The 26,640-nt window shown below is 42.5% G+C and overlaps 1 protein-coding gene across 1 annotated transcript in view; it reads right to left on the reverse strand.

Annotated features, from left to right (window-relative positions):
* sec24d (SEC24 homolog D, COPII coat complex component) overlaps positions 1–26,640 on the reverse strand; it is a 173,463-nt gene that overhangs the window by 64,525 nt on the left and 82,298 nt on the right. The window contains exons 9-13 of the mRNA XM_078213821.1: positions 22,342–22,480; positions 14,016–14,131; positions 5,872–5,996; positions 3,837–4,028; positions 1,538–1,631 (exon numbers count right to left, since the gene is read on the reverse strand). Of these exons, the coding sequence (XP_078069947.1) occupies positions 1,538–1,631; positions 3,837–4,028; positions 5,872–5,996; positions 14,016–14,131; positions 22,342–22,480 (666 nt within the window). The remainder of the gene's footprint in view (positions 1–1,537; positions 1,632–3,836; positions 4,029–5,871; positions 5,997–14,015; positions 14,132–22,341; positions 22,481–26,640) is intronic.

The raw sequence follows: 26,640 nt of genomic DNA on the forward strand, positions 1-26,640 counted from the left end.
TTACAAAGCCGACAGAAAGAGTGAAGTAATTCAACATATTTGTAATTTGCAGCATCTTTCTTTGCTACCATAATCTTCTTGTATTGAACGATTGGTAATGCAGAAACCCACTGGACTCTACAGTGATGAACTCCAGCATAAAATAAACCTGAAAGTTCCTACAAATCTGAAATAGCTCTGGAGACATTATTATGGGATTCATGATTAGTGTGTGCCTTTACATTAGTGCTTCCTGTACAAAAACAATTAGCTGTACATCAACTGAATCCTCGAGTAGACTGCCTTTACTTAATAAGCAAAATTGAATTTTACAGACTGATAAGTTTGCCAGAACAATATTTGCACAGTGAATTGGATAAAAGTTGGTAGAAAATAATTTTAAGGGAAGAATGGTCTCTTACCAGTGTTGCTATATAAGTTTGTAATTTGAATTTCATTCAGTGTGCAAATGGTATCGCAAATTTTGTTCATTATATTTTTTCTCAAAGATAAATGCTGGAATTCTCAGAACTTGCCTGCGACAGGAATTCTCCGGTCCCGCTGCAGTGAACGGAAATTTGGTTGAGCGCCAAATTCTCTGTTCTCACTGGCAGCGGTAGAGGGGTGAGTGAGACTGAAGAATTCTGGACATATATGCAATTGATGTGGCAAGGCCAAGAAATCAAAAGCATAAGTGATTTATGTTTGTAATTTACATTTCTAATATTCTACCAGATTAATCAACATAATTCCTCCCTGCGCTGTGGATGTCTTAACTCAATGACAGTGATTAGACTAGACTCTAGGAGCCAAAGACAGGATAAATGAATCAGTGGCAGGCATACTAGGTCTAACTTATTTTGATATAACGATTGATCCAATCTAGTTAGTAATACGGCAATCTTCATAAACTGGATCTTCAGCCAAAGGTTTTGGCAGTTCTCACCTCCAAATTGGTAGGATTTAACTTCATTTGCCTAGAGGAAACCATGGGCTAGGCAGGTGGGGGGGTTTCGTTAAACTTGGCCAGGTAACTTACCCTCTGACTGTCCCCACCCTGGACCCAGTCAATTTTGACCTTCCCTTCTGAACAGATGATTCAGGGGCTTCTCCCTGAACTAAAACAACCCAGGGTTATTATTGCTGCATCCTGGGTTTTACCACCATCTTCTCCATCGCAGTCCTCGTAACTGGGACAGAGATGGAGGCTATCTACCATTAGTACTGGGTCCCATGCGCCTGCCAACCTGTCACTGGTATGGGGTATACAGGGAAGGTGCAGCAGCTGTGTCCCCAGTGGGGAGTGGTTTTTCCATCAATTTAAAACAGGATTGAAGGGGATAATCCCACATTATAAATTGGTTCCAGGGTGGAATCATCCAAGTTACTTTCAGATTAACTATTGATGTTAAATTATGACTTTACTCATTGAGAAGATCTTAAAACATCATCAAACAGAAGTAAAACTAACAAGATAAGATCCTGAATTTAGTTGTTTTTGTACAAGATCAGCTATACATATTAAATACTGCCAGAATCACAAAGAAAAATATCAAACCTTCACAGCTTCTAGACCAGCCTGGATAACTGGGGCAAAGACAGTTTCACTCTCACTGGTGTCAGCAAACATTTCAGGGATCTGATCCAATAGGCTTTAGGAATAAAACAAGGCTAAAATTAATATTTAGTGGTTTGATTTACATTCACCCCACCCTTTGCTTTCCATGTTTCCTCTTAGGCTTGAGTCTTCATTGGATTTTTAAAAAAGTTTTCTTGTAACCCAGGAATGCTACCACAGACTGTTATTTGTGAAGACCATTCTTTGTTTAATTACACACCTAGTTATTTCAGTACTCTACTCCAGGGTGCATTTCTGCTTTTCACCAGTCTCAGTTACTTAATAGTGTGACATTGCATCATAATTGCATCAGTGAAAGGTGCCCCTGATGTTAACTCTTTAATCCACATTGTCCATTTCACCCCACTTCAATAACATGGATATGATCTTATTGGGGAACTTACAGACAATTTCAGTTGCAGGAAGAATTAGGTACACCTTGTTCTGAAAATTCAGTATTCTTATTGCAGTATTGCCCTACCAGCAACAGGTTGCATAATAAACCTTGGTTATTCTGGTACAATTCTGCTATGACTTATTTGCCTGACCCAGTGGGACCCAGATTCACTTTTGTGCAGATCAGAATGTATCTCCTTACTCAGTGTCCTGCATCTCCCGCCCCCGTAATATAACAGATCCCAATTCAAAGCATTCTAAGTGTGGGGAAATCCTGCCACTGGCTCTGTGTTTGAACTGTCCTTTTTCAAAGCAATCAGGAAACTTGCTGAAAATAGCTAAGACCTCAAGGTAATTGTTTTACAGCCCCTCTGGCATATCTGAAGGCGAGTGCATGTAAAATAACATGATTGGATAGCCCAGCCCCAAGCTGTTGACCACTTCATGTTGTCCCCCATATTATGGTTGGGGGCAGGGGGAGAGAAGGGAGGAGAAGGTGTCAACTTGCCCATGTGCTCCACGGCCTATTGAGGCCCTCAAGTTGCCAATTAAAGACCACTTACGGGTCTGTTTCCACCTCCACTGCTATAATCTGATGAGTGGGGAAGGTGGAAGGGGAGTGGCCAGCCCGCTACTTTCCTTACTTGGTGTAAAAGGCAGTGGGGAGTCTCCTCTGCCCTTTTGGCACATGATGATACCCCTCGTTTTTGTTTTCTTCAAGACTCTAGAACCAGATCTCCCACTGCTATCCACCCCTCGCTGGGTTCCCAATCACTCACCGACCAGAAACTCTGGACCTACTGTAAGTTGGGCAACCATGATCTATGCGTTTTTTATCTATTCATTTTCAGATGTAGATAATCAGAGGCTTCACCAAATGTTGTCCCTTACTTGCAGATGCTCAATCTCACCTTTTTAGTTAATATATTTGCCAGTTTGTCTTTCTCTGATCAAGTTCATCTATTTGTTTGGATTGTTGAAGGGCTCAAATTGTGTCATTTCAAAGGATTGGCAAAACAGTAATAACAGACATTATTTGCCATTAAACATAGCAGAATCAAAACAAAAAAAAACACACCACTGCTCATCAGTCTATTATTCTTGATTTTGGCTATATGAATTGGCTCAATTTCCTGAAAGCAACCATCAGTTTTAAAAAAAAAAATAACAAGCTCAAAAGCATACAAAAACACTGGAGTTATCTAATCACAACAGTAAAAGTAAATATGAGCACATACTTATTTGGCTTCAGAGGAGAATGGGAATCATTTGACCAATTAAAGAGATTAGCTAATCTCCATTTCTTTCTGTTGCAAAATATTTAGATAATAGACCCAAAATGCCAAAACGGTTGCCCCCATCTTGTGTTATAACTTTTGGAAAACTCGCAGAACTCCATTGAAAAACAACATAATGACCGAAGATGGTGATTTATGTTGTTTTCCCACAGAATTCTGCTGTTCTCCAAAGTAGCAGCAGCAGACCCTGCAACATTCCAGTAGCAGAATACTTCTAGAAAATGTATCACAACAAAAACTCACCTTTGCATTTGTTTTCCCTTCAAGCAAATGTAGAGCCATTTCTACCACTCAAAATACAAATTTCTAACAGAACTAAGTAGCAATTATTAATCATTTACTATTATGCCCTTGGAATAATGTGATTCATTTGTCAAATTGCAGGGCTAAGATGAAGTGTTTTAACACATATCCAAAGTAGGACATAATTTTATGGCATTTTCTATCAGCGTTCATTTTCTACAAATAATAACATGGGTAAATAAACAAAAAAAGAAATAATGACAAATTCAACAAGTACAAATGATTATTACAATTTTTCTTACTTGTTAATAACGGGTCGTGATTCTTGGACATTGACAAGGAAGCCATCTAGAAGTGGAACAAACATCTCTCCAACGTCTGACACTACCAACATCTGAGGCTGTGCAAGGCTGCTCTTCAAATTGTAGAAATGGAGAACCTTGTTGTAAGTGACAAAACCAACTCTAATGGCAGAGGCCTCTGCTTGATCTTCCCTGTAAAATGGTTTGGAAGTGAAAGAGAAGATTGGTAATAGTTAGCAAATTAAAAAGTCAGCTAATAACAGGATGGTTGGTTGACATAAGCTTCACACTTCCGCTTAATGGGAAGCAAAATTGCAGATTAAAATTACATTGGTGCTGCCATAATATTGGCTGACTAGAATAAGGAGGGAAGTAGGAAGAGCGAATTCTACAACAACTTGAATTTATATAATGGTTTTATTTCTTTGTTAGCATGGTGCCTCACAGCGTCAGGGACCCAGGATCGATTCCTGCCTTGGGTGACTGTGTGGAGTTTGCGTGTTCTCCCCATGTCTGTGTGGGTTTCCTCCCAGTGTACTGGTTTCTTCCCACAGTCCAAAGAAGTGCAGATTAGGTAGATTAGCCATGGTAAATGCACGGGGTTAAGGGGATAGTGCGAAGGGGAGGGGCTGGATAAGGTGCTCTTTCGGAGAGTCATTGCAGACTTGATAGGCCGAATGGCTTCCTTCTCCACTATAGGGATTCTATGATTCTATTACATTAACACGTCCTGAGGCACTGAGCTGTCGACAGTGGAACAGGGAATAGTACTGGCATATTTCTCAGCTTCTACTGGGAAATAGAATTAACGTCAATTTGACTTAAAATTTACTTTAAATATGAAAGAGAATAATTGCAGATTTGAGACTGGAAAAAGATACCAATACTGTAAACCTTTGATGTCAGCCAAATCTCCATTCACTGTAGTGGGACTGGGGAATCCCGGCTGCAGGTGAGGTCGGAGAATTCAGCCCATATAGCTGTTACAGTTAACTGTAGCTGAGCAACCGATTCTAAAAGTAACAGACCTCAAGGTAGATAAGTACTTGAGACCTGTTGACATACAGACTATGGTTACTGAAGGAAGTCAAAAGACAAGAGGCTCCACCTGTAGTTTTTAATACTCAAAAATACACATTGGACAATGGGACTGGAAGTAGACAATGGCTGAAATTCTCCGACTTTGCCCGCAGTTGGGCTTCTTCAGTTCCGCTGTAGTGAATGGGGGATTTGGCTGAGCACCAAATTCTCCGTTCTTGCTGGCAGCAGTAGCAGGACATGCGCGATCGGAGAAATCTGGCCAATGTATCAGCTTTAATCAAGGAGGAAGAGGTGGACAATCTTGTTAATTATGGACCAGTTGTTCTAATGTCAGTTGTGAGCAAACTCTTAAAATGCTTATAGTTCAAGGTAAAATGAGTGAGCATATAGAAAGGCATGGGTTAATGAAGGCGAGCCAATAAGGATTTGTTAAAGACAAGCTGTTATAGGGTTCAGGCACCATAACAAATATAGCATCATAGATGGACAAATATTTCATCTATGATTGATTGCAGTAGATGCTATGTTTAGGGATTCTCAGAAAGCTTTTAATAAGATGCCTTGCAAGAGATGTATGAATTTAAGGGGAAGTTGGTTGAGGAAGGAAGCGACAGAAGATTTTGCTGGCAGGGTTAGATGCAAAAGGAACTCGGTTAGAGCATAAACACCAGCAGAGACCACCTGGGTTGAATGGTCTGTTTCCATGCTGTAATTACTTTGTAATTCTATGTAATAACAATGCATAGCTAATTGAGAATACCATTATAGCAATTATCATCCGGGCTTTGGCTGAACTGCTGTATTAGGCTTTTTTCTAACATGAGCTGAAAAACTTTCATTGACACAACAGTAGTTATTGAAAACTCATCATAAAAATGCTACTGAAAGTGATGGTTAACACACACATAGCTAGCTGGCATAGTTAAATACAATAATTAATCAACATATGTTGCCTGGAGTGCATCATGGTTTTCCAATATGTTTACATTCTTACCTTGGTAAATTATCGAGCAGGGTCTTAAGCTCCTCACATATTAATTTGACACATCCAATTTTGATATTGCAATATGACACATCAATCATGAAGATGAAAGCTGGTGGATTAGGAGGCTTGCTGTTCTGTAAAGGAAAATAGATTTGCGAACAAGGAGAAAAGAAAGAAACATAATCTTTTAAAAATTAGCTGATACTTAGATGATAACGTGCAGGTTGCCGTTAAACATTTGAGGCAGAGTTTTCCCATCCCACCTGCCACTGGAATCATAGCAGGTGGGACAGGACCATGCAAAGATCCGTTGACCTTGGGCGGGATTTTCCTGTCTTGGGGCGAGCGTGGCAGGAAAGGCCCGCCCTTGGGGTGGGGTTTTTTGGCTCTTCCTGCCAGCAGGACCTTCCAGTCCTGCCGAAGGCAACCCCCACATGGCGTGTTCCCCAGCAATGGGGCAGGTGAGCCATACAAAACGCCGTAGACATCGACAGGACCAGAAGATCCTGCTGGTGGCCAATGACAAGCTGCCTCCCTGCCAGAAAATCCCGCCCATCAGATTTTGAAATTCCAGAGGGATCTCCAGATCCCCGCTGAAGTTAATGGCAAAAGGAAGTTGAATATTCCTACCATCAATAATAATTAAGGAATACTACTTCTCTTCAATCAAACACTGAGAAAACAGTTCAACTGGTCATTTGTCTTGCTTGTATTTTTCATGTTGCATTGCTGGGTACAAATTGGCTGTTGTGCTTGTCTACATAGCAACAGTGATTTAGCTTCAAATTTCATTTGAAACAGGTTGGCGCATCCAGGGTAGGTGATGAAACACTTTATTTATGCAAGGGCTTCCTTTTTTTAAAGTCTTGTGTTAGTTACCAGCTTATGACCTATAAATGCAAACCTCTTCAGTAATAAATCTCATGTTGCAGTCTATTATTTACATGTCTGGCTCTTTCACACCAGTTCCACCTGAATTAGATCTTTCAATGGGTCAGCCTTTAATTGCTGTAATAAGTGGCATACACTTTAGTTGACCTGTATTCATTTACTTAGGATGTAATTTTGGAAATAGTTTATAATATCACTTACATAAATAAATTATGTACCCCAAAACAAAGATATAAAGACAGAACCAAATACTCAGATGACTGAAGGTCGTATAATAATCAATTAATAAAACTCCTAAAAAAACACCGACATCTTCAGTTAATCTCAGAGATAGCTTTATGTTGGCAGTCTGGTAAAACTGGTATTAAACAAAACTTACTGCACTGTACCAGACATGGGCTATAAAGTGGCAAAATTACTCCAAAGATGTGCGGGTTAGGTTGATTGGCCAGGTTAAAAATTGCCCCTTAGAGTCCTGAGATGCGTAGGTTAGTGGGATTAGTGGTTAAATATGTGGGGGTGGGGCCTGGGTGGGATTGTGGTCGGTGCAGACTCGATGGGCCGAATGGCCTCCTTCTGCACTGTAGGGTTTCTATGATTTCTATGATTATTGTCTCGATACCTCTGGTGCACAAATCTCTGCCCTGGGGGCATTTAAAATGCAATTTTATCCCAAATTATCCTGGTGTCTTATGACTAAATATGTTTCATGCACCAAGTTAAAACAGTTTATGGTCCCGGAATTCCACAGAGGTTTTTGTCCAGTTTTCTACCATAACTTAACCAGGATATTTGCAGAACCCCAAAGGAAATGGCTTAAATAGCTGAAGAGAGATTTTTGTACTACTTTTCTGGGGAATCTGTCAGCCTCTCTTTGGAGTTAATGGGGGCGATTCTCCCAAAAAGGCTCCAAGTGCTGAATTTGTGGGAAAACTGGAGTAAATCACGATTGTTTTTCACTGGGAGTTCACACATGAATCTCCCACACTGTGCAATGCAGCGGTCACAATCGTGAATATCATTAAAAGCTCGGGGGGGGGGGGGGGCGAGGGCCTATTCACGCCAAAGTCTGACAGTTCCGGAACTCCGCGCATACGCAGTGGCCCCAATCTATCAGCCTGCACTTTGCTGGCCAGCGATTGAGCTGGCCAGCCCTGGATCACCTCAGTTCTGTCCCCCTAAACTCCTCCACAGCCCGATCGCGGCCCCCACGACCATTCCCGAGCCAGCCCCGATAACCCCCGTCCAAGAGTGCCCTGATCTCCAACACCCTCCCCCCCACCCCCCCGCCCCCCCAGCAGCGACGACACCTCCCCACCCATCCCGGCAGACCCCTGCCCTCCCTGGGAGACAGACCCCTCCCACCCCGGCAGACCACCATTCACCCAGCCCGCCCCGATCGCTGGCCTCCCTCCAGCCCCGAACAATCCCGATGGCAGACTGGCAGCAGGACCACCCACCCCCACCGATCGTCCCTAGGCCCCACTCCCACCAGGCCCTGCCCTCTAGGCCCCGCCCCCTTGGCACTGCCCAATGCCTGCTGGGCAGTGCCAAGGTGCCCCCTGGAAATGGGCACTTTGCACCTCGGACAGTGTCAGGGGGCACAGGCTGGCACTACCAGGGTGCCCATGCCCAGGAGATACCATTCCCCCACTGCCTGACTCCCTGGGGGGCCCCGATTGCCCTTTCACTCCAGCAGGGTCTCCCACTACTTCCCCGAAAGTGGGGAGCTACTCTAAACCCCACCGGAGTGAAATCGTACGGTGGGATGGGAGATGCTATCGGACCCAGAGAATTCAGTCCTGGTCCGATAATGAAATTTAAATTACATTAAAATAAGATTAAAATAAACATCTGCTGCTCCCGTCAGTTTCCAGCGTGGTCCCAACCGCGCCAGATAATTGGCGCTCGGAGATGTGCGCATGTCGGAACGTATGCGCGAGTCGGCGCACACTCAATTCTCCCGGCCCAACTCGCTAAAACATTAGCACGTCGGGATGGGAGAATTGTCCCCAAGATGAGAGACCAGGAGAACCTCTGCAGATTTTCAGGGTCTATTCAATTAAAATACTTGTAAATTATTTTAAAAGGTATTAATGTTTGCAAATCATTTTAAATGCTAATTGTTTTATTTTAAACGTTGTCATATCTTAATGTTTATCTGCTTGAAGAAATATTGAATTTATTTAGGCAGCATAATAGTTTGTTTGAATTTTAGAAGATACTTGTTTCATTCTGGATATTTATTATAAAGCTAAGATTTTACCAATTTGTTTATTATAACAAAGCAGCCAGGCCAGAATTCTTTACCGCTAACACAATTAATTTTGGAAATGAATTGACATAACATCTGAAAAAGATCACATTTTCTAATTAATAAATGATACATAAATTGGATCAGCAAGTTTGCTGATGATACAAAGATTGGAGGTGTAGTGGATAGTGAAGAAGGTTTTCAAAGCTTGCAGAGGGATTTGGACCAACTAGAAAAATGGGCTGAAAAATGGCAAATGGAATTTAACGCAGACAAGTGTGAGATATTGCACATTGGAAGGACAAACCAAAGTAGAACGTACAGGGTAAATGGTCGGACTCTGAAGAGTGCAGTTGAACAGAGGGATCTGGGAATACTGGTACAGAATTCCCTAAAAGTGACGTCACAGGTGGATAGGGTCGTAGAGATTGCCTTTGGTACATTGCCCTTTATAAATCGGAGTGTTATGGTAAGGTTATAGAAGGCATTGGTGAGGCCGAATTTGGAGTATTGTGTACAGTTGCACAATGTACAGTATTGTGTACCTAGTTACAGGAAGGATGTAAATAAGGTTGAAAGAGTGCAGAGAAGGTTCACAAGGATGTTGCCGGGACTTGAGAAGCTGAGTTACAGAGAGAGATTGAATAGGTTGGGACTTTATTCCCTGGAGCGTAGAAGATTGAGGGGAGATTTGATAGAGGTGTATAAGATTTTGATGGGTATAGATAGAGTGAATGCAAGCAGGCTTTTTCCGCTGAGGCTAGGGGAGAAAAAAACCAGAGGGCATGGGTTAAGGGTGAAAGGAGAAAAGTTTAAAGGGAATATTAGGGGGGGCTTCTTCACGCAGAGAGTGGTGGGAGTGTGGAATGAGCTGCCAGATAAAGTGGTAAATGCGGGGTCACTTTTAACATTTAAGAAAAACTTGGACGGGTTCATGGATGAGAGGGGTGTGGAGGGATATGGTCCAAGTGCAGGTCAGTGGGACTAGGCAAAAATGGTTCGGCACAGACAAGAAGGGCCAAAAGGCCTGTTTCTGAGCTGTAATTTTCTATGGTTCTATATATAAAAACATGCACTTGGCAGAATTGGAAACATTTTTATCCTGATGGTCAAAGGGTAAAAATTAACATTACATTTACATGTTGTTCTTTAACATGTTCTTACATGAGAGCAGATGAAGAATTGCACTGCGGTGAAGGTGACTCTGGCAATGAGCTTTTATACATCTGACATCTTCCAGGCTAGATCTGGAGATATTTGGAACATTACACTTTGCCATCCATTGTTACATAATGGAGGCCATTAACACACTCTAATCAAAGAAAGGTAACTTCAGCTGTGGTTCAGTTCATAGCACTCCCACCTCTGAGCCACAAAGTTCTGGTTCAAGTACCCTCCGGGGCTTGAAAACAAAAATCAAGGCAAACACTCCAGTGCAGTACTGAAGATCCAGCTTCATGGTGCTACAGGCTGTGCTATCTCAGCATGCGAATCAGCAGCCTGGGCTGGCTGACAGAAAATAGCAAGGGAACAGGTGGCATGGAGTTGGGAAGATGAATGCATTCATCCTGACATGCCATTGCAGGCCTTTTCTCTATGGAGCCACTGCCACTCTCCCAGGGTGGTGCCTCAGCAATCTTACTGGTCTATCAGAGGACAGACTGCTGCACTGCATGACATCTTATAAGTCCTTTGAGCACTAGAATTTTCAGCCATGATGCAGCCATGTTGCCTGAGAGCAGTCTGAGCTTGCATAGCAGCTAGTTAACTATGCAGAGTTTCAGCCTGAAGTCCATTAAAGCAATCAAACCTTTGGGGAAACTGCTTATGCTGCAATGAAAGCTGATACATTTGCCATCATGCTGCATCATGGTGGGTTGATTGAGTTGGCCACCAGTTCTATGTTGGCAAAGATAGGTTCCAAGTTCTGTGCAAAGGCCTGTGCCAAGTTGGTGCCAGACTCTTCCATGCTCCATGACATTGAATGCTATCTTCCTGGCAGACTTATGCGCAACTTGGCGCTTCGGCAAGCTGACACTTGTGCTAGCCTGCCCCCTGCCCTGAATGCAGCACACTTGTGCCCAGAGTCCCAACACATGCTGATTTGACCTCTGTGCTGTCTTTTATGACAAAGGTTCTCAATCACTGTTTTGTGGTCCTCCCACAGTCCAAGAGATGGTTTTTAGGGGGGTCTGTCCAAAACAGCCAGAAAATGTGCTGAAAAAAATACAACTTTTACAAATCAACTGCTTACTCCCTGGAAGAAATACGTACATTTGTCGGAGTGAGTTTTCCTATTTGTGAAGAATTTCAAAACATCTAGACGAGATGAAAACACATCTAATACCATGAAAGGCATTTGTATCTCAACATGAGTTTAATTGGCTGGAAAATGACATGTGACAAATTAACCATGATGGAGAGCGCTGAAGGTATTGGCAATGAGGATGTCGGTCACCTCATATAGTTTCTTGGAGCTGGCTCTGCCTCATTGTGGCAGTCAGATGTGATTTAACTCAGTTAAGATTGCCTGAATGTGTTTAATTCCAACACCACACAAGAATCCCAACAGAATCCAGGACAAAGCATCCGGCTTGATGGACACCCCACCCACCAGCTTAAACGTTCATTCTCTCCACATACAGATGCACAGTGGCAGCAGTGTGTACCACATACAAGATTTTCTGCAGCAACCTGCCTCAGCTCCTTCATCAGCACTTTCCAAAACCACAAACTATACCACCTAGAAAAGAAAGGAAAGCCAATATGTGGAAACACCACCAGCTGCAAATTCCTCTCCAAGCTACACACCATCCTGACTTGGAACTATATCACCGTTCTTTGGAACTCCCTTCCTTACAGCACCGTGAACAATGATTCATGAAGGCGGCTTACCATTACTCTCTCAAAGACAATTGGGAATGAGCAACAAATGCTGGCCTGATCACTGCTGTATTGTAGGAAGCATGGCAGCAAATTTGCACACAACAGCAATGTGATAATGATCTGTTTTTATAGAGTCAATTGAGGGATAAATACTGGCTAGGACACCAGGGATACCTCCCGGGCTCTTCTAAGTGGTGCCATGGAATGTTTTACATCCATCTGAGCAGCCCGATGGGGCCTTGATTTAATGTTGCATGTAAAAAAATGGCATCTCTGACAGTGCAGCACTGCCTCAGTAACTGTTGTAAATCTTGCCAGGGCCAGGCTCCAGCAAGGGGCCAGCATCTTGGGGTTTTGGGGGGGGGGGGGTCCTCCATCTGGCACAGAATTCCTGAAAAGGTAAGGGAATTAAGGGTTCTGGGGACAAGGCGGGAAAGTGGAGTTAAGCATTATTGTATCAGATCACCCATGATCTGACTGAATTGCAGAGCAGACCTGGTGGGCTGAATGACCTACTTCTGCTACTACATCTTATGGTCACACCAGTCACCAGTCTATCAGGTTTCATTTGGTAGATTGGACACTTGGTAACAGCACTCCCCCATCACGGGTAAATACCAACATTGACGCGAGTGGCTCTTTGGCCATTTACTGGTCTCAGTTGATCAAAGGGCAGGGAGGCCAACCAACACTTCCCGTGCCAGTGGAATTACTGCAGGGCCCGGCAGCTGCGGCAAGACAGTGGGCATGGTGTTTCTGCCATGGCTCGAAACCTTATACATATTACTGCCTCTCACTGGGGCGTCGTAAAATTTCAGCCGATCTATCTTAGGGTCTTTTCCCTACTTCGTGGATACAGGACACCTCCTTCTCTTTCTACTGCCTCCAATATCCCCATTGTAGCATCAGAAAATCTGGGTGCCTGCTCTTCCCCAAGCTCAACCATTCTTCCCACTTTTGCAGGCCACCTTCAACTCACAAAGGACTTCTAGACCTGCTCCAGCCACAATGCTCCACCCTTTTGCCTGGTGCAGGCTAGCTTTAAGCAGTGCAGCTTAACTTGAAATTGTGCTGGGCAGTAACGATGTTCAGTCCTCTGCTAATGCATGCAGCCAATCAACAGCATGGTCAGTGCTGACTGCACAGAGAAATCAAGGCCATGAGCAGGCAGCACTAAGATGCTGAGTTGCCTGTGTTACACCAGGATGATTACACATCATGACCAGTGCATCCATTTCCAGGAACTATCCAATTTAACCCCCAAAATATTGAATTTAACAGGAAAATTATGGCATTGACATTTTAATAATAATAGCATGCTTACAATTACAATAAATTTGCCTTTATTGCCTACATTACTTCAACAAATCACTGCCGTACCATTTAATATCTTGTAACACAGAATGAGCCAGCAGATATTGCTGTTGGATTCGGCTGGGTAGGGGATGCCAAGCTAAGGAAATTAAGCTTCCATTGTTTCTTCATAAACATGCAAGCAAAACATCAAGCCAAAATAAATGCATAATTAAGAGCTTAGCAATTTATATCCAATACATGCTCCCCAAAACATCTTGCTCAATATGAAAGTCAGGGAGGAATTTCTGGTTAAAAGCAGTGTATGCTCAGTTTAGTAAGCGAAGCAATACCAAACAAGTAAGGCCAATGAAGGATACTAAAAATAAGTAATCAGGTTTAACAAATGGCAGGAGGACACCAAACTGCAACCATTGGGTGTATAACATTATTATGTATAGTTGCTCATTAATCACTAGAAACCTTTTAATCCTGGTTCAAAAAATATATTTAAATAAATTTTATATTCATCCAGCATACCAGAAAAATCTATATTCATTGGAATAGAAATACGCAGGGATATTCAGAAAAGCAGTAGGATATTGAACCCTTTGGCCTGCCTTGTATTCAGTTACATCATGGTTGATCTGCACTTAGTCATGTTAATTGCAAAAAACAATGCTTTCAGTCTGGAAAAAACCGTAGAGGAAGCTATTGATTAGTTACTGGGGGAAAAAAATACTGTTTGAACATATTGAGGGAAAGTGAGTGTCATGCTGCAGAGGGATTATCAATGTAGGAGGATGGCTCACATGCCAGAAATACTTACCTTGCAGTAATCTAAAGTAGCCATAAATTCATAGGACCCAAGAGACAACTCTGGCCTGTCATAGTGATCCAACCTTCTACCCATGTGGTCCAAATGTTGAAAGTAGAACGGAGGCACTAAAGAGAGAAAAAAGATATCCAAAATAGTATTAAAAATATCTTTAAAAAAACACATCAAGAGTAGGAGGTTAACGTTTAGCTGTCAGATCGCATTGTGATAGCTGTGATACATCTGGAAGGGATGCTTTTTATGGTACATCTGAGAGAGTTGTCCTGGACATGCTAAATTTCCTTAGCATATTCCTGGCATATCGGCTAATTTTCCATCGAGGGGTGGGAGGAGCGGGCACAGTCCATCCAGACCTTCTATTTCTGACACATCGTCTGCTTTGCACTGCAGGAAGATATATCATGGGTCAGGTTTAGTGATAAACTATTCCAGTCAGAAGCAACTGAAACTTTGCTACTTCAAATGCGTGTATCGTTTCCCCAAAGAAAAGAAGTCTGAAGGCATCGTGAGACCGCGGGTGACACAGTGGTTAGCACTGCTGCCTCACAGCGCTAGGGACCCAGGTTCGATTCCCAGCTTGGGTCATTGTCTGTGTGGAATTTACACGGTCTCCCAGTGTCTGTGTGGATTTCCTCCGGGTTCTCTGGTTTCCTCCCACAGTCCGAAAGACGTGCTGGCTAGGTGCATTGGCCATGCTAAATTCTCCCTCAGTGTATCTAAACAGCGTCAAAGTGAGGCAACTAGGGGTTTTCACACTAACTTCATTGCAGTGTTAATGTATGCCTATTTGTGACTAATAAATAAGCTTAATTTAAATAAATACTATGGCTACCAGAGCAGGTCAAAGGCTAGGAATCTGGCTGTGAGAACTCACCTCCTGACTCCCCAAAGTCTGTCCACCATCTGCAAGGCACGAGTCAGCAGTTTGCTGGAATACTCTCTATTTGCCTGGATGAGTGCAGCTCCAACAACACTCAAGCAACCCGTTTGATTGCTACCCCTTCCCCAAATGTTCAATCCCTCCACCACTGAGAAACAATGGCAGCAGGTTGTACCATTTGCAAGCCGCACTGCAGGAACTCGCCAAGGTTCCTTAGGCAGAACCTTCCAAACTCACAACCACTACCAACTAGAATGACAAGAGCAGCAAATACCTGGGAGCACCACCACTTGGGATGTTCCCCTCCAAGTCATTCACCATCCTGACTTGGGAATATATCACCATTCCTTCACTGTCGTTGGATCAAAATGCTGGAATTCCCTCCAATACAGCACTGTGGGTGTACCCAGAACTCAGGGACTGCAGAGTTCAAGAAGGCAGCTCACCACCACTTCTCAAGGGCAACTAGGGATGGGCAATAAATATAGGCATAGCCACCAATGCCCACATTCCATGAATGAATAAAAAAAAATTAATGTGTGGAATGGCTTTTGGCTGTGTTGAGAATCTTTACAGTTCTTTGATAAGATAAACCATGATGGACAGCACGTGAAGAATTGTTGAACAATGTCGCACAGAATGGTGGAACACATATTCAGATCCATGTTATGAGTTTCTGATGTTAGTTATGTTATCATGCAGGGGCCCTATGAAGGAAAGGAAAATTGGTGGGCTTGTTATACTATCATACATCTGGTAACAGTACCCAAATAACAGATTTCCAGACTATCTTCCTAATGAGGTAAGGAATTTGACACTGGCAAAAGGGAAAATAAGAAAAATGACAAAGGTTTAAAAAAGTTGCAAAACACGAATGAGAACCAGAAACAGGCAGAACTACGAATAAAGATGCAGCAGCAATTAGAAATATAGACAGAGTGCTGAAGCTGCGCGAGAAATATGAAAATACTTGGAGTTGGCAGATATCAGTAGGAATTAGAAATGCAATGAGGATGAAATTGCAGAAAAGTGAGGTAGTTGAATGCCACGTGAAGGAAATCTGTTGAGAAATCTAGATAGTTGCTACCAGATGGCAAAAGAATGGTTGGAATAATACAACAAAATATTCAATCCACCTCAGTGATACATGGAAACTTATTTGATGCATTTTGTGTTTTTATGGTGTAAATAATTGATGCAAACCTGCATCCCACCACACAGTGCCACAACATTCCCTGTCAGAACATTTTGACATCTATTGTATTCAAAGGTGTTCATACCATACCAATCATTTATCATCATTTACATTCAAGAGATATCATTTTGTCATCATTTAGCATCCCAGGGAATCAAATTGCAATGAACTGATATCATTGGTGATCAATCGACATTAAATTAAATTAAATCATACAAAGCTTAAACAATATCATTTAGCATTATTTAACTGCCTTCAAAATGCTCAGAAGCATTCAACTAACATCAAAAGTGATGACAGAGTTTGTTCGTGAGAAAAAATTCTAAGTTATGGCAATGATGACAAAACTTGAGTAAGGGTGGGATTTTCCAGCCCTGCCTGCTGGCAGGATCTTCCAGCCCCGCTGAAGTCAATGGACATTCAACTGGTTGGCTGCTTCTGTTGTGGCAGGACCAGCCATGCCAAGGCCAGTGTAAATCCTACATTTCAAATATCAGTTGGCATCAACAATATTGTGCCATGTATTGTTCGAATTCCCAGCTGGTGCAGTAAGTTATGCATGCATTGTTTAACATAGTCAGTGCACAAATCATTAATGGAGATGTAAACGTATCTCCCTTTTCCCCTGCACGTGATGATTTTATGTAACTTCTTTCCAGTAGAATGATCCATGTTTGCTAAGAAGGCTTGACCAATCATATCTCTAAAGCACCACTGGACACCTGGGAAAGCCATTTCAGAAAACCATTTCACAAGGGAAAGCCACTTCACATCCATCTTTTTTCAGAATGACACTGGTTCCACTGAGTCTAACAGACATGCAAGCATTTAAGCTTTTAGGTATAAATAATGTGTATCGAGGGGACGCAGATTTAACATTAATTTTTAAAAAAAATTATCTTGGTGGGTTGGATATCGAGCCTGGTAAGTAAAACAGTAGTATATTATGTAAAGTAAATTTTCCAATTCCTGTATATAATGAGCATATAGCTCATGTAGCTTATAACACCCCATTCCATTTCACACAGAGAAAAATGAAAGGAAATAAAATAGTTATGTACTGACAACTACATGTTCCATGTTTTAAATTTTTTATTAGAAACAGTTTGATTTGGCATTGAAAAATATCCCCAAAAGTCCCCCCCCCGCCGTGGCTCTGGAGTCACATGTAGGCCAGACCAGGTAAGGATGGCAGATTTCCCTCCCTAAAGGAGATTAGTGAACCAGATGGATTTTTCTGACAATCGACAATGGTTTCATAGTCATCGATAGATTCTTAATTCCAGGTTTTTTTTTTATTGAATTCAAATTCCACCATGATTACTTCAGAAATGTAATAGTCACTTCCACAAATTTACTGAAGCTTTTGAGCACGTTGATGACCCCTGAGCGATCAATACAATTCACAATGATGTTAAGAATGGCAATGGAACACTACCGATGACAAATGACTGCTTCTGCCATAAAATTAATTCCAAATTACATCTTTGGTGTAGGAAGCGTGGAGTTATGCACTTTGAACCATAGAACCCCTACAGTGGGAATCATAGAACCCCTACAGTGGGAAGAATAAAGGAGCTGAATATTATTTAAATGGAGAAACTCTGCAGAAAGCTGCAGCACAGAGAGATTTGGGGGTCCTTGTGTATAAATCACAAAAAGCTAGCATGCAAGTTCGGCAGGTAATAGGGAAGGCAAAATGAATGTTGATCTTTATTTCAAAGAGAATGGAACATAAAAATAGGGAAATCTTGCTAAAACTATACAAGGCACTAGTTAGACCACACAAGGAATATGGTGGACAGTTTTGGTCCCTATAAGGAAAAACATGCGAGCATTGGAGGCAGTCCAGTGATGGTTCACTAGGTTGATGGAGCGATTTTCTTTTAAGGAGAGATCGAGTAGATTGGCCTTGTATTCATTGGAGTTCAGATGAATGAGAGGTGACCTTATTGAGACATAGAGGATTCTCAGAGGGCTTGAGAGGATAGATGCGGAGAGGTTATTTCCCCTTGTGGGGCATAATATCAGATTAAGGGGTCACCCATTTAAGACAGAGATGAGGAGGAATTTATTTTCTCAGTGGGTAGCAAATCTATGAAATTCTTTACCGCAGAGGGCTGTAGAGACTGGGTCGTTAAGTATGTTCAATGCTGAGATAAACAGATTTTTAATAAGTAAGGGAATCAAGGGTTATGGGGATAAGGCAGGAATTGAGGATTATCGTATCAGTAATGATCTCATTAAATAGTAGAGCAGACTTAGAATCATAGAATCCTACAGTGCAGAAGGAGGCCATTTGGCCCATCGAGTGTGCACCAACCACAATCCCACCCAGGCCCTAACCCCATAACCCCATGCATTTACCCTAGCTAGTCCCTCTCACACGGAGGGGCAATTGAGCATGGCCAATCCACCTAACCCGCACATCTTTGGACTGTGGGGAAACCGGAGCACTTGGAGGAAGCCCACGCAGACACGGGGAGAAAGTGCAAACTCCACGCAGACAGTGACCCAAGCCGGGAATTAAACCCGGGTCCCTGATGCTGTGAGGCAGCAGTGCTAACCACTGTGCCGCCCCATCATGAGCCGAATGGCCTATTTCTGTTCCTACGTCTTATGGCCTTAAATTATGTTACTAAATGATTTGAGGACATTTATATGTAAAATTATGCCTAAATAATATGGTAGGGGAGTGGTCTGATTGAATTTGGCACACACACTTAGATTTTGACTAACCAGCAGTTTTTGAAAATTTACAGTAAAGCTTCATTGTCCAAGTAAAAATGTAAGTTATGTTTCCTATTCTGCATAGTCCACAAGATGCAACCTCGCAGCTGAATGGGCATTCCTGCCAGATTCAGGTGGGAGTCCAATTTAAAATTTGTCCAGGTCTCAGCATGAAGGTTTTAGCTTGGCCTGTCCCCTTGCTGCACCACACACTGAACCTGCCCTGTGATAAAATCGAGGCCACAGCACTAAGTTGCAAGTTTGATGAATACACACCATGAAACTCAAACGTCTACAGTCCAATATGTCTGTTATTAAATTAATACCCTTATTGCATCTTAGTTCTGTTGGAAACTCGTTCTGTGGGCTCACTTTCACAAGTGACAATAATTCAAGTTGTAAATTGCATACAGAAAGTGTTCCTTGCTCAGAATGGTATGTATGTGCAGTTATAAAAGAGCTATAGAGCTACATGGGTCCCATCAAAGTAACTACACGGGTCCCATCAAAGTACAGAGTCCCAACAAATGTAACTGGCTGAGAGAAACCTTTTACACTCTGCTTATCTACCTAACATAGGGAGGTGCCAGCTGGCCTTAAGTTGCCAGATATTTACTTCCAGGTCCTCTTAATGATGGAGACTGTGCTCATCCTTTGTGCCAAATCCTCCTGTCAGGACTGTGCCGTTGAGACCCAAAAGACACAACCTTCCTTTCCTGGGCTTGCAAAAAAGCATCACCATAGGAAGGTATTCTATGACATCCTTCAGCCATTTAGACTTGCCCCATCAATATTTTATGGTCAGCCTGAAATTCAGTGCTGTTGAAATTTCATGGTGTTCAATAGTCCTGTCATAATCATTCCAAGAGATTAGCAAAAACCCCTCTAACCTGGGATTTTTAAAAAATGGGATGTGGGCTATACTGACTAGCCCAGTTTTTTAATTTCCCATTCCAAATTACCCTTGAGAAGGTGGTGGTAAGCTGCCTTCTTGAACCACTGCAGTCCATATTGCGAAAGTACACCCACAGTGCTGTTAGGGGGATGCTCCAGGATTTTGACTCAGTGTCAGTAAAGGAATGGCGCTATAGTTCCAAGTCAGGATGGTGTGTGGCTTGGAGGGGAATTTGCAGGTAGTGTTCCCTTGCATCTGCTGTCCTGTTCTTCTAGGTGATAGAGGTCACAGGTTTTAGAGGTGCTGTCAATAGCATCTAAGTGACACAAAAGTTCTTAAAAAATGGCTTCAGCCATTCAAGGGCTGCAGCTGCACTTAAGTTTCCAATATCCATTTACACAAAGCTCCCACTAGCTTTTTACAAAGCAACCAGCTTCGTCAAGGTTGGGAGTTCCTGGGAAACTGGCAAATACAAAGCTTGTTGTGCTCCAGTTCTACCAGCACTGAAATTGGGAAATATACTCGGCCTGAAATATCACTGGGGTGTTCCAGGAATCCCCCTGAGAATTGCACAAGCAGCTGTAAACAGCTGACCAAGAGGAGCTTTCTACAACAGCAGCTTAAATACAAAGCAAACATTCTCATTCATACATGGATTGTGATTTTATAGAAAATAAAAGTCATACTAATCCTATCACTGCATAGCTGGTAAAAAACAGTCACTAACTTTAGTTATATCACAGCATAAACCATAATAATCTCCTGCATCTTGGCACCAATGACTTTGTACTTCATATCCAATGATTTTTAAAAGCATCAGTAGTTTCACTGATTACCACAAATGGAACAAATGTATTTGCCCTCGAACTTGTGGGGAGGCAGCAGGAAGAAAGATTCTAAGAGCCAGTGTTAACAAGCTTACTTTATAAGGGAAAGGGTTATTATGATCCAACTGAATAAAATCCAACTTAAGTAAAATGTTCCAGTCAAACAGCTCTGGCAACATACTTGGAAAATAGCCAACCACTTAATCCCAGCTTGCACATGCTGCTGATCTTTCTTTGAACAAATATGGCTTGATTTCATCTGAGGGAATGCAGCAACGTTAGTGGAGAAAGTGACGGGAAATTTAGCTTTCAAATCAAACAAGGCAACTTAAAGTCAGCTCTATGTACCCGACTGGTTTGTGTAAACTAACACAAGCAATTTCTTTTCAAGAAAATACAACTTAAAATTAGTTTCTAAATATATCTGAAAATAGGTTTCATGGTGACCTTTTAGCCTCAACTCTCAGGGGGATACACAAACCCAATTCAATCTTTTAGAAAAGTAACAGATCCCCTATGGTGCTGCACATGGAAAATCGAATGGAGAAATATTCAATCAAGGTTGAAGCATCAAACCATGCAATTACAATATATTACTAACTACTAACAAAAAAACTGTTCCATTTAAGGACAAAGTGCTGTTAAGTAAATGTAGGGTAAAGTTAACCAGCATTTAACACCAAAATTTTAAGTTCTCCTCCATGCCCCAAAACACTCTGAGGTCCCCTCACCACTCTGAATTACCCCAATCCTGTTCTCGTCCCCATTTTTAAATATTTACCGGAGGATCATTGTTGATCAGGCAGCCAATCAAATGAGTCCAGATCAAGCTGGCGAGCTGCTTCAGGATGCTGGAATTGACATTTGCGGCTTGCTGGAAATATTCTGATGAGGCCCGAGCACTTCAGGTGTCACCCACAGTGCACCAAATACCCTGCACCTGAAAATGGACCTAAACAAGTGTTTAGGCCATGCATTCCACGATAATGCCTTTTGAGAGCTGCACAAAACTATTGAAGTTTCATAAGAACATAAGAAATAGGAGCAGGAGTAGGCCATCTGGCCCTTCGAGCCTGCCCCGCCATTCAACAAGATCATGGCTGATCTGAAGCGAATCAGTTCCACTTACCCGCCTGCTCCCCATATCCCCTAATTTCCTTATCGATCAGAAAACTATCTACCCGTGATTTAAACATATTCAACGAGGAAGCCTCCACCACTTTAATGGGCAGAGAATTCCAGAGATTCACTACCCTCTGAGAGAAGAAGTTCCCCCTCAACTCTGTTCTGAACCGGCCCCCCCTTATTTTGAGGCTGTGCCCTCTAGTTCTGGTTTCCCTTCTAAGTGGAAAGAATCTCTCCACCTCTACCCTATCCAGCCCCTTCATCATCTTATATGTCTCTGTAAGATCACCCCTCATCCTTCTAAACTCCAACGAGTACAGACCCAATCTGTTTAATCTCTCCTCATGAGCTACACCCCTCATCTCCGGCATCAACCTGGTGAACCTTCTCTGCACTCCCTCCAATGCCAATATATCCTTTCGCAAATAAGGGGACCAAAACTGCACACAGTACTCCAGTTGCGGCCTCACCAGTGCCTTGTACAGTTGCAGCAAGAGGTATCGTTCTGTGAGCCAAGGTGGCCCTCCAATACCCAGATCTGGCCATTTATGCATAACAATAGGCATTTTCTCTATTTAATTTATTTTATTTGAGGTGCCGCTGTCTGAACTGATTAATGCCTGGGAGGTTTCTGATATCAAGAGACAATAAAATGAAATAGTAACCTTCATTGACACAATTGCAGAATCCACATTGGTACCGCCGCCCGCCTTCAATGAACTGCATCAATGGACACATGTAGGCTTTACACCTGTTGCAGCGAATAGGTCCACTCTCTCCATGGCTTACAACACAAAGCGGTGCCTGTTAAAACGAAAAGCATTAATAAATCGGAAATGTGTAAATCAAACAGATGATTACAGAGATGCCCTCTGACATCTTTTTACGGTGTAATAATCAACCTATTCTTTATAAATGTTTTACCATTTCATAACACTATTCATAGGAAATATTCCCCTATATGAACAGATTTCTTTTCTTCAGATTATTGTCAAGCTATTAGTATTAGCAGTCCTCACATCACACTAAAACACAGGCGTGCCCACTTTAAAATACTCACTTGTATTACAATATAAAACAGATGGGATTTATAATAAAACAATTCAATGCACGTACAAACCATTGCTCTATTTGTGCTATTTATTTCATTTGTTTAACATTCTTTAGCTTTCTTCTTCTGATGCCATTAACTCTTTGCTGAGGTATCGTTCTGTGAGCCAAGGTGGCCCTCCAATACCCAGATCTGGCCATTTATGCATAATAGGCAGTAAATGTTAGACAATTCATCTGCAGGGGCCATCATAGCTGAGCCAATCCTATCTTCACACAATGTATGCACATATGTATCTGTGGCAGAGCTTTCTGAATAATGATCATCACTGGACTCCAAGCTGAATTTCTACTCTTTCATTTGATGACACAGGCTAATTGCACTGTCCTCATTGCCGAGATTGGTCTGTTTAACAGCATGGATAACACAGGGACGGTAAGCAAAGTCAGCATCTTTTGCAGATTGCTCATAAGCACTTATGTGTGTGTGTGTACATGTACTCAATGATGACGCATCAACCTTCTGGGGTAGAAAATCCCAAGGATTCACAACCCTCAGAAGGAATTTCTCCTCATCTCAGTCCTAAATAATTGACCCCTTATCCTGAGACTGTGCCCTTATGTTCTAGGTTTCCCCAGTAAGGGGAAACAACTTCTCAGAGTATACCTTGTCAATCCTTTCAGAATCTTGCATGTTTCAATAAGATCACCTTACGTTCTTCCAAACTCAAAACGGTATATTTACTTGGCCTCTCATCATTTGGCAACACTCTCATCCCAGAAACCAATCTTGTGAATATCTACTGGAGGACATAAGTGCCATGGGAAATGGTCGATTTCCGATTGTCAATTACTGCATCACATTGCAACTAACCTTTCAGTCTAACTGGAGGATACGGGTTTAGCAAATACTAAACTGAGGGACAATGTACAGAATTGTCAGCGATTCTCCAAAACGGGTTAGTTATGCTGAATCTTGGCAAGGCTCCACTGCAACCACTGCTGACTGAAATGTCTGCAGATGTAGCTGGCCTGATAAATGTTTCAAGGTCAAAACAGATTTCAAAAATCTTGAAAATGTTATTACATTGTCCCAAACTGACAACCAAAACACCTTCGCAACAGAGTATTTTATCTTTTTAGCTGATTTCTAGTTTGCAACAGATAGTTTATAATGAGTGCATTAAAATGCATTATTTTTTATAATTAAGGGGCTGCATTTGAAGCAGAATGAATGTAGACGGCACAGATATCCAGACAGTGGATCTTCTGTTTGCTGTTTTTTTTTAAAGAGCATATCATGCATAGTCATCGACCACCAGGGTCATAGTCAGTCTGAGGACTGGATGACTCACAGAACTCAAGTGATCAGGAACATGTGGTGGTGGCAGTGGGGGAATAGAATCTTGCTTATGCGGGTCTGTTTCCATCCTTCCTCCATTGCACAGAGGAATGTGGGCCTCGCTACGTCTACATTTGAGATGGCCCAAAATCTCTTCTAAAATCTGATAGCGACTATCAAAAAGTCAATTTCCTATGGACAGGATTTTTCCTGCAGGCATCAGGATCCAGGCTTTACACAGGGGTCAGAACCCTGCAACGTGAGAGAAAGTCACTCATCTGTCATCTTCTCCGAGTTGACAATTAAGTTACGAGAGTGGGCTTGCTGTTCAATTAAGCATGGTGTGTGGATTCGCAGAGCAGAAATAACCAGGAAAAGAGTAGGGCCCATTTGGGAGGAAGGGGGGAATGTGTGTGTGGAGCTGGAGGACATGGTAAGGTGCTAAACTAGTGCTTCATATCTGTCTTCACTCAGGAGGAGGGTGATGCAGATACAGAATTCGGGGAGCAGAACTGTAAGGTTCTTGAACAATATGACATAGTGAGGAGATAATGGAGGTTTTGGCAGGCTTAAAAGTGGACAAATCCCCAAGTGTGAATGGGTTGTATCCCAGGCAACAAGGGAGGAAATTACAGGGGCTCTGACCCATTTTTAAAAATTCCTCTATGACCACAAGGGAGGTGCCAGAGGATTGGAGGACAGCTAATGTGGTTCCACTTTTCAAGAAGAATGGTAGAGACAAATCAGGGAATTACAGACCAGAGAGTTTCACATCAGTAGTAGGGAAACTTTTGGAGAAAATTCTGAAGACGACAATTAATTTCCACTTGGAGAGCCAATGTTTGATTAGGGATAGTTGGCATGGCTTTCTCAGAGGGACCTCATGCCTAACAATTTTGATCGAATTTTTCGAGGAAGTGATTGAATGTGTAGATAAGGGTAGTGCAGTTGATGTAGTTTATATGGATTTCAACAAAGCCTTTGACTGATAAAGAAGTTCAAAGCACATGGAATTCAGGGTAATGTAGCAAGTTGGATCCAAACTGGCTTAGTAGTAGGAGAGGGTGGAGGTAGAAGGCTGCTTGTGTGACTGGAGGCCAGTGTTCAGTGGCATACCACAGGGATCAGGGCTTATTCACAGAATCATAGAATCCCTAAAGTGCAGAAGGGCATATGGCCCATCAAGCCTTCATCAACTCTCCGACAGAGCATCATACCCGGGCCCACCCCATCTCTATAACCCAACATTACACTGCTAATCCCCCTAACCTACACAACTTTGAATACTAAGGGGCAATTTAGCATAGCCAATCCACCTGATCTGCATATCTTTGGATTATGGGAGGAAACAGGAGTACCTCGAGGAAATCCACCCAGATACGGTGAGAACATGCAAACTCCACACAGATAGTCACCCAAGGCTGGAATCAAACCTGGGTCCCTGGTACTGAGGCAGCAGTGCTAACCACTGTACCACCATGCCTAATATATATATGAACGATATGGATGAGAATATGGGAGGAATGGTAAGTTTGCAGATGACACAAAGATTGGCAGGGTGGTTAATGGTAAGGAAGGTGGTCTTAGATTTCAGGAAGATATAGACGGGTTGGGCAGATGGGCAGATCTGGAGCAGATGGAATTTAACCTTGACAAGTGCAAGTGATGCACTTTGGAAGAAGAAACAATACAAAGAAGTACTCAATGAATGGCAGACTAGGAAGCTCAGAAGAACAGAAGGATCATGGGGTGCTTGTCCACAGATCCCTAAAGGCAGCAGGACAGATTAATAGGACAGTGAGGAAGGCCTATGGGACACTTATCTTTAATAGTTATGGCATAGATTATAAAAGCAGGGAGATTATGATAGAGCTACACAAACTTTGGTTAGGTCACAGCTGGAGTACTGTGCATAGTTCTGGTCGCCTCACTACAGGAAGTATGTGATTGCACTGGAGAGGGTGCAGAGGAGATTCATAGGATGAGGCCTGGAATGGAGGATTTGAACTATGAAGAGAAGCAAAAAGGAAGTATGCCCAAATGGAGAAAGAAGGTTTGGCCTTAGTGAAGAAATTCCACCAATACGTCTATAGTTGGCATTTCACCATAGTGATGGATCACAAACCTCTGTTGGGCCTCTTCGCAGAAAGCAAAGCACCCTTCCCCCCCCACCCCTGCCTGGACCCCACCCCCCCGCCGCCGCCCCCACCACCCACTGCCCCTTAAGAGTAGTAGAGGTGGGAAATCTCACAACCTTAAAAACCACTCGTAATGTTATAACATTCAAGGCTATAGGCGAAGTGCTGGAAAGTGGGATTAGATGTAGATTTAATGTAGTTTTGTTTGTGCAGACTTGATGGGCCGAGGGGTCTCTTCTGTACTGTTTGACTCGATGAGGGGAATCTTACCAAAAAATGGCAGTGTGTCGTTTCTGGTGAGAAAACCAACATGTTTCTCTCCAGCAGCGATGGAACAGAGTGCTCAATCGCGTATGCTTCAACAACCCTGGCGGATGCAAAAAGGAAGTATGCCCTAATGGAGAAAGAAGGTTTGGCCATTGTATTGGTGGTGA

This window comes from Mustelus asterias, chromosome 1, assembly GCF_964213995.1.
Source record: "Mustelus asterias chromosome 1, sMusAst1.hap1.1, whole genome shotgun sequence".
NCBI classification, from domain to species: domain Eukaryota; kingdom Metazoa; phylum Chordata; class Chondrichthyes; order Carcharhiniformes; family Triakidae; genus Mustelus; species Mustelus asterias.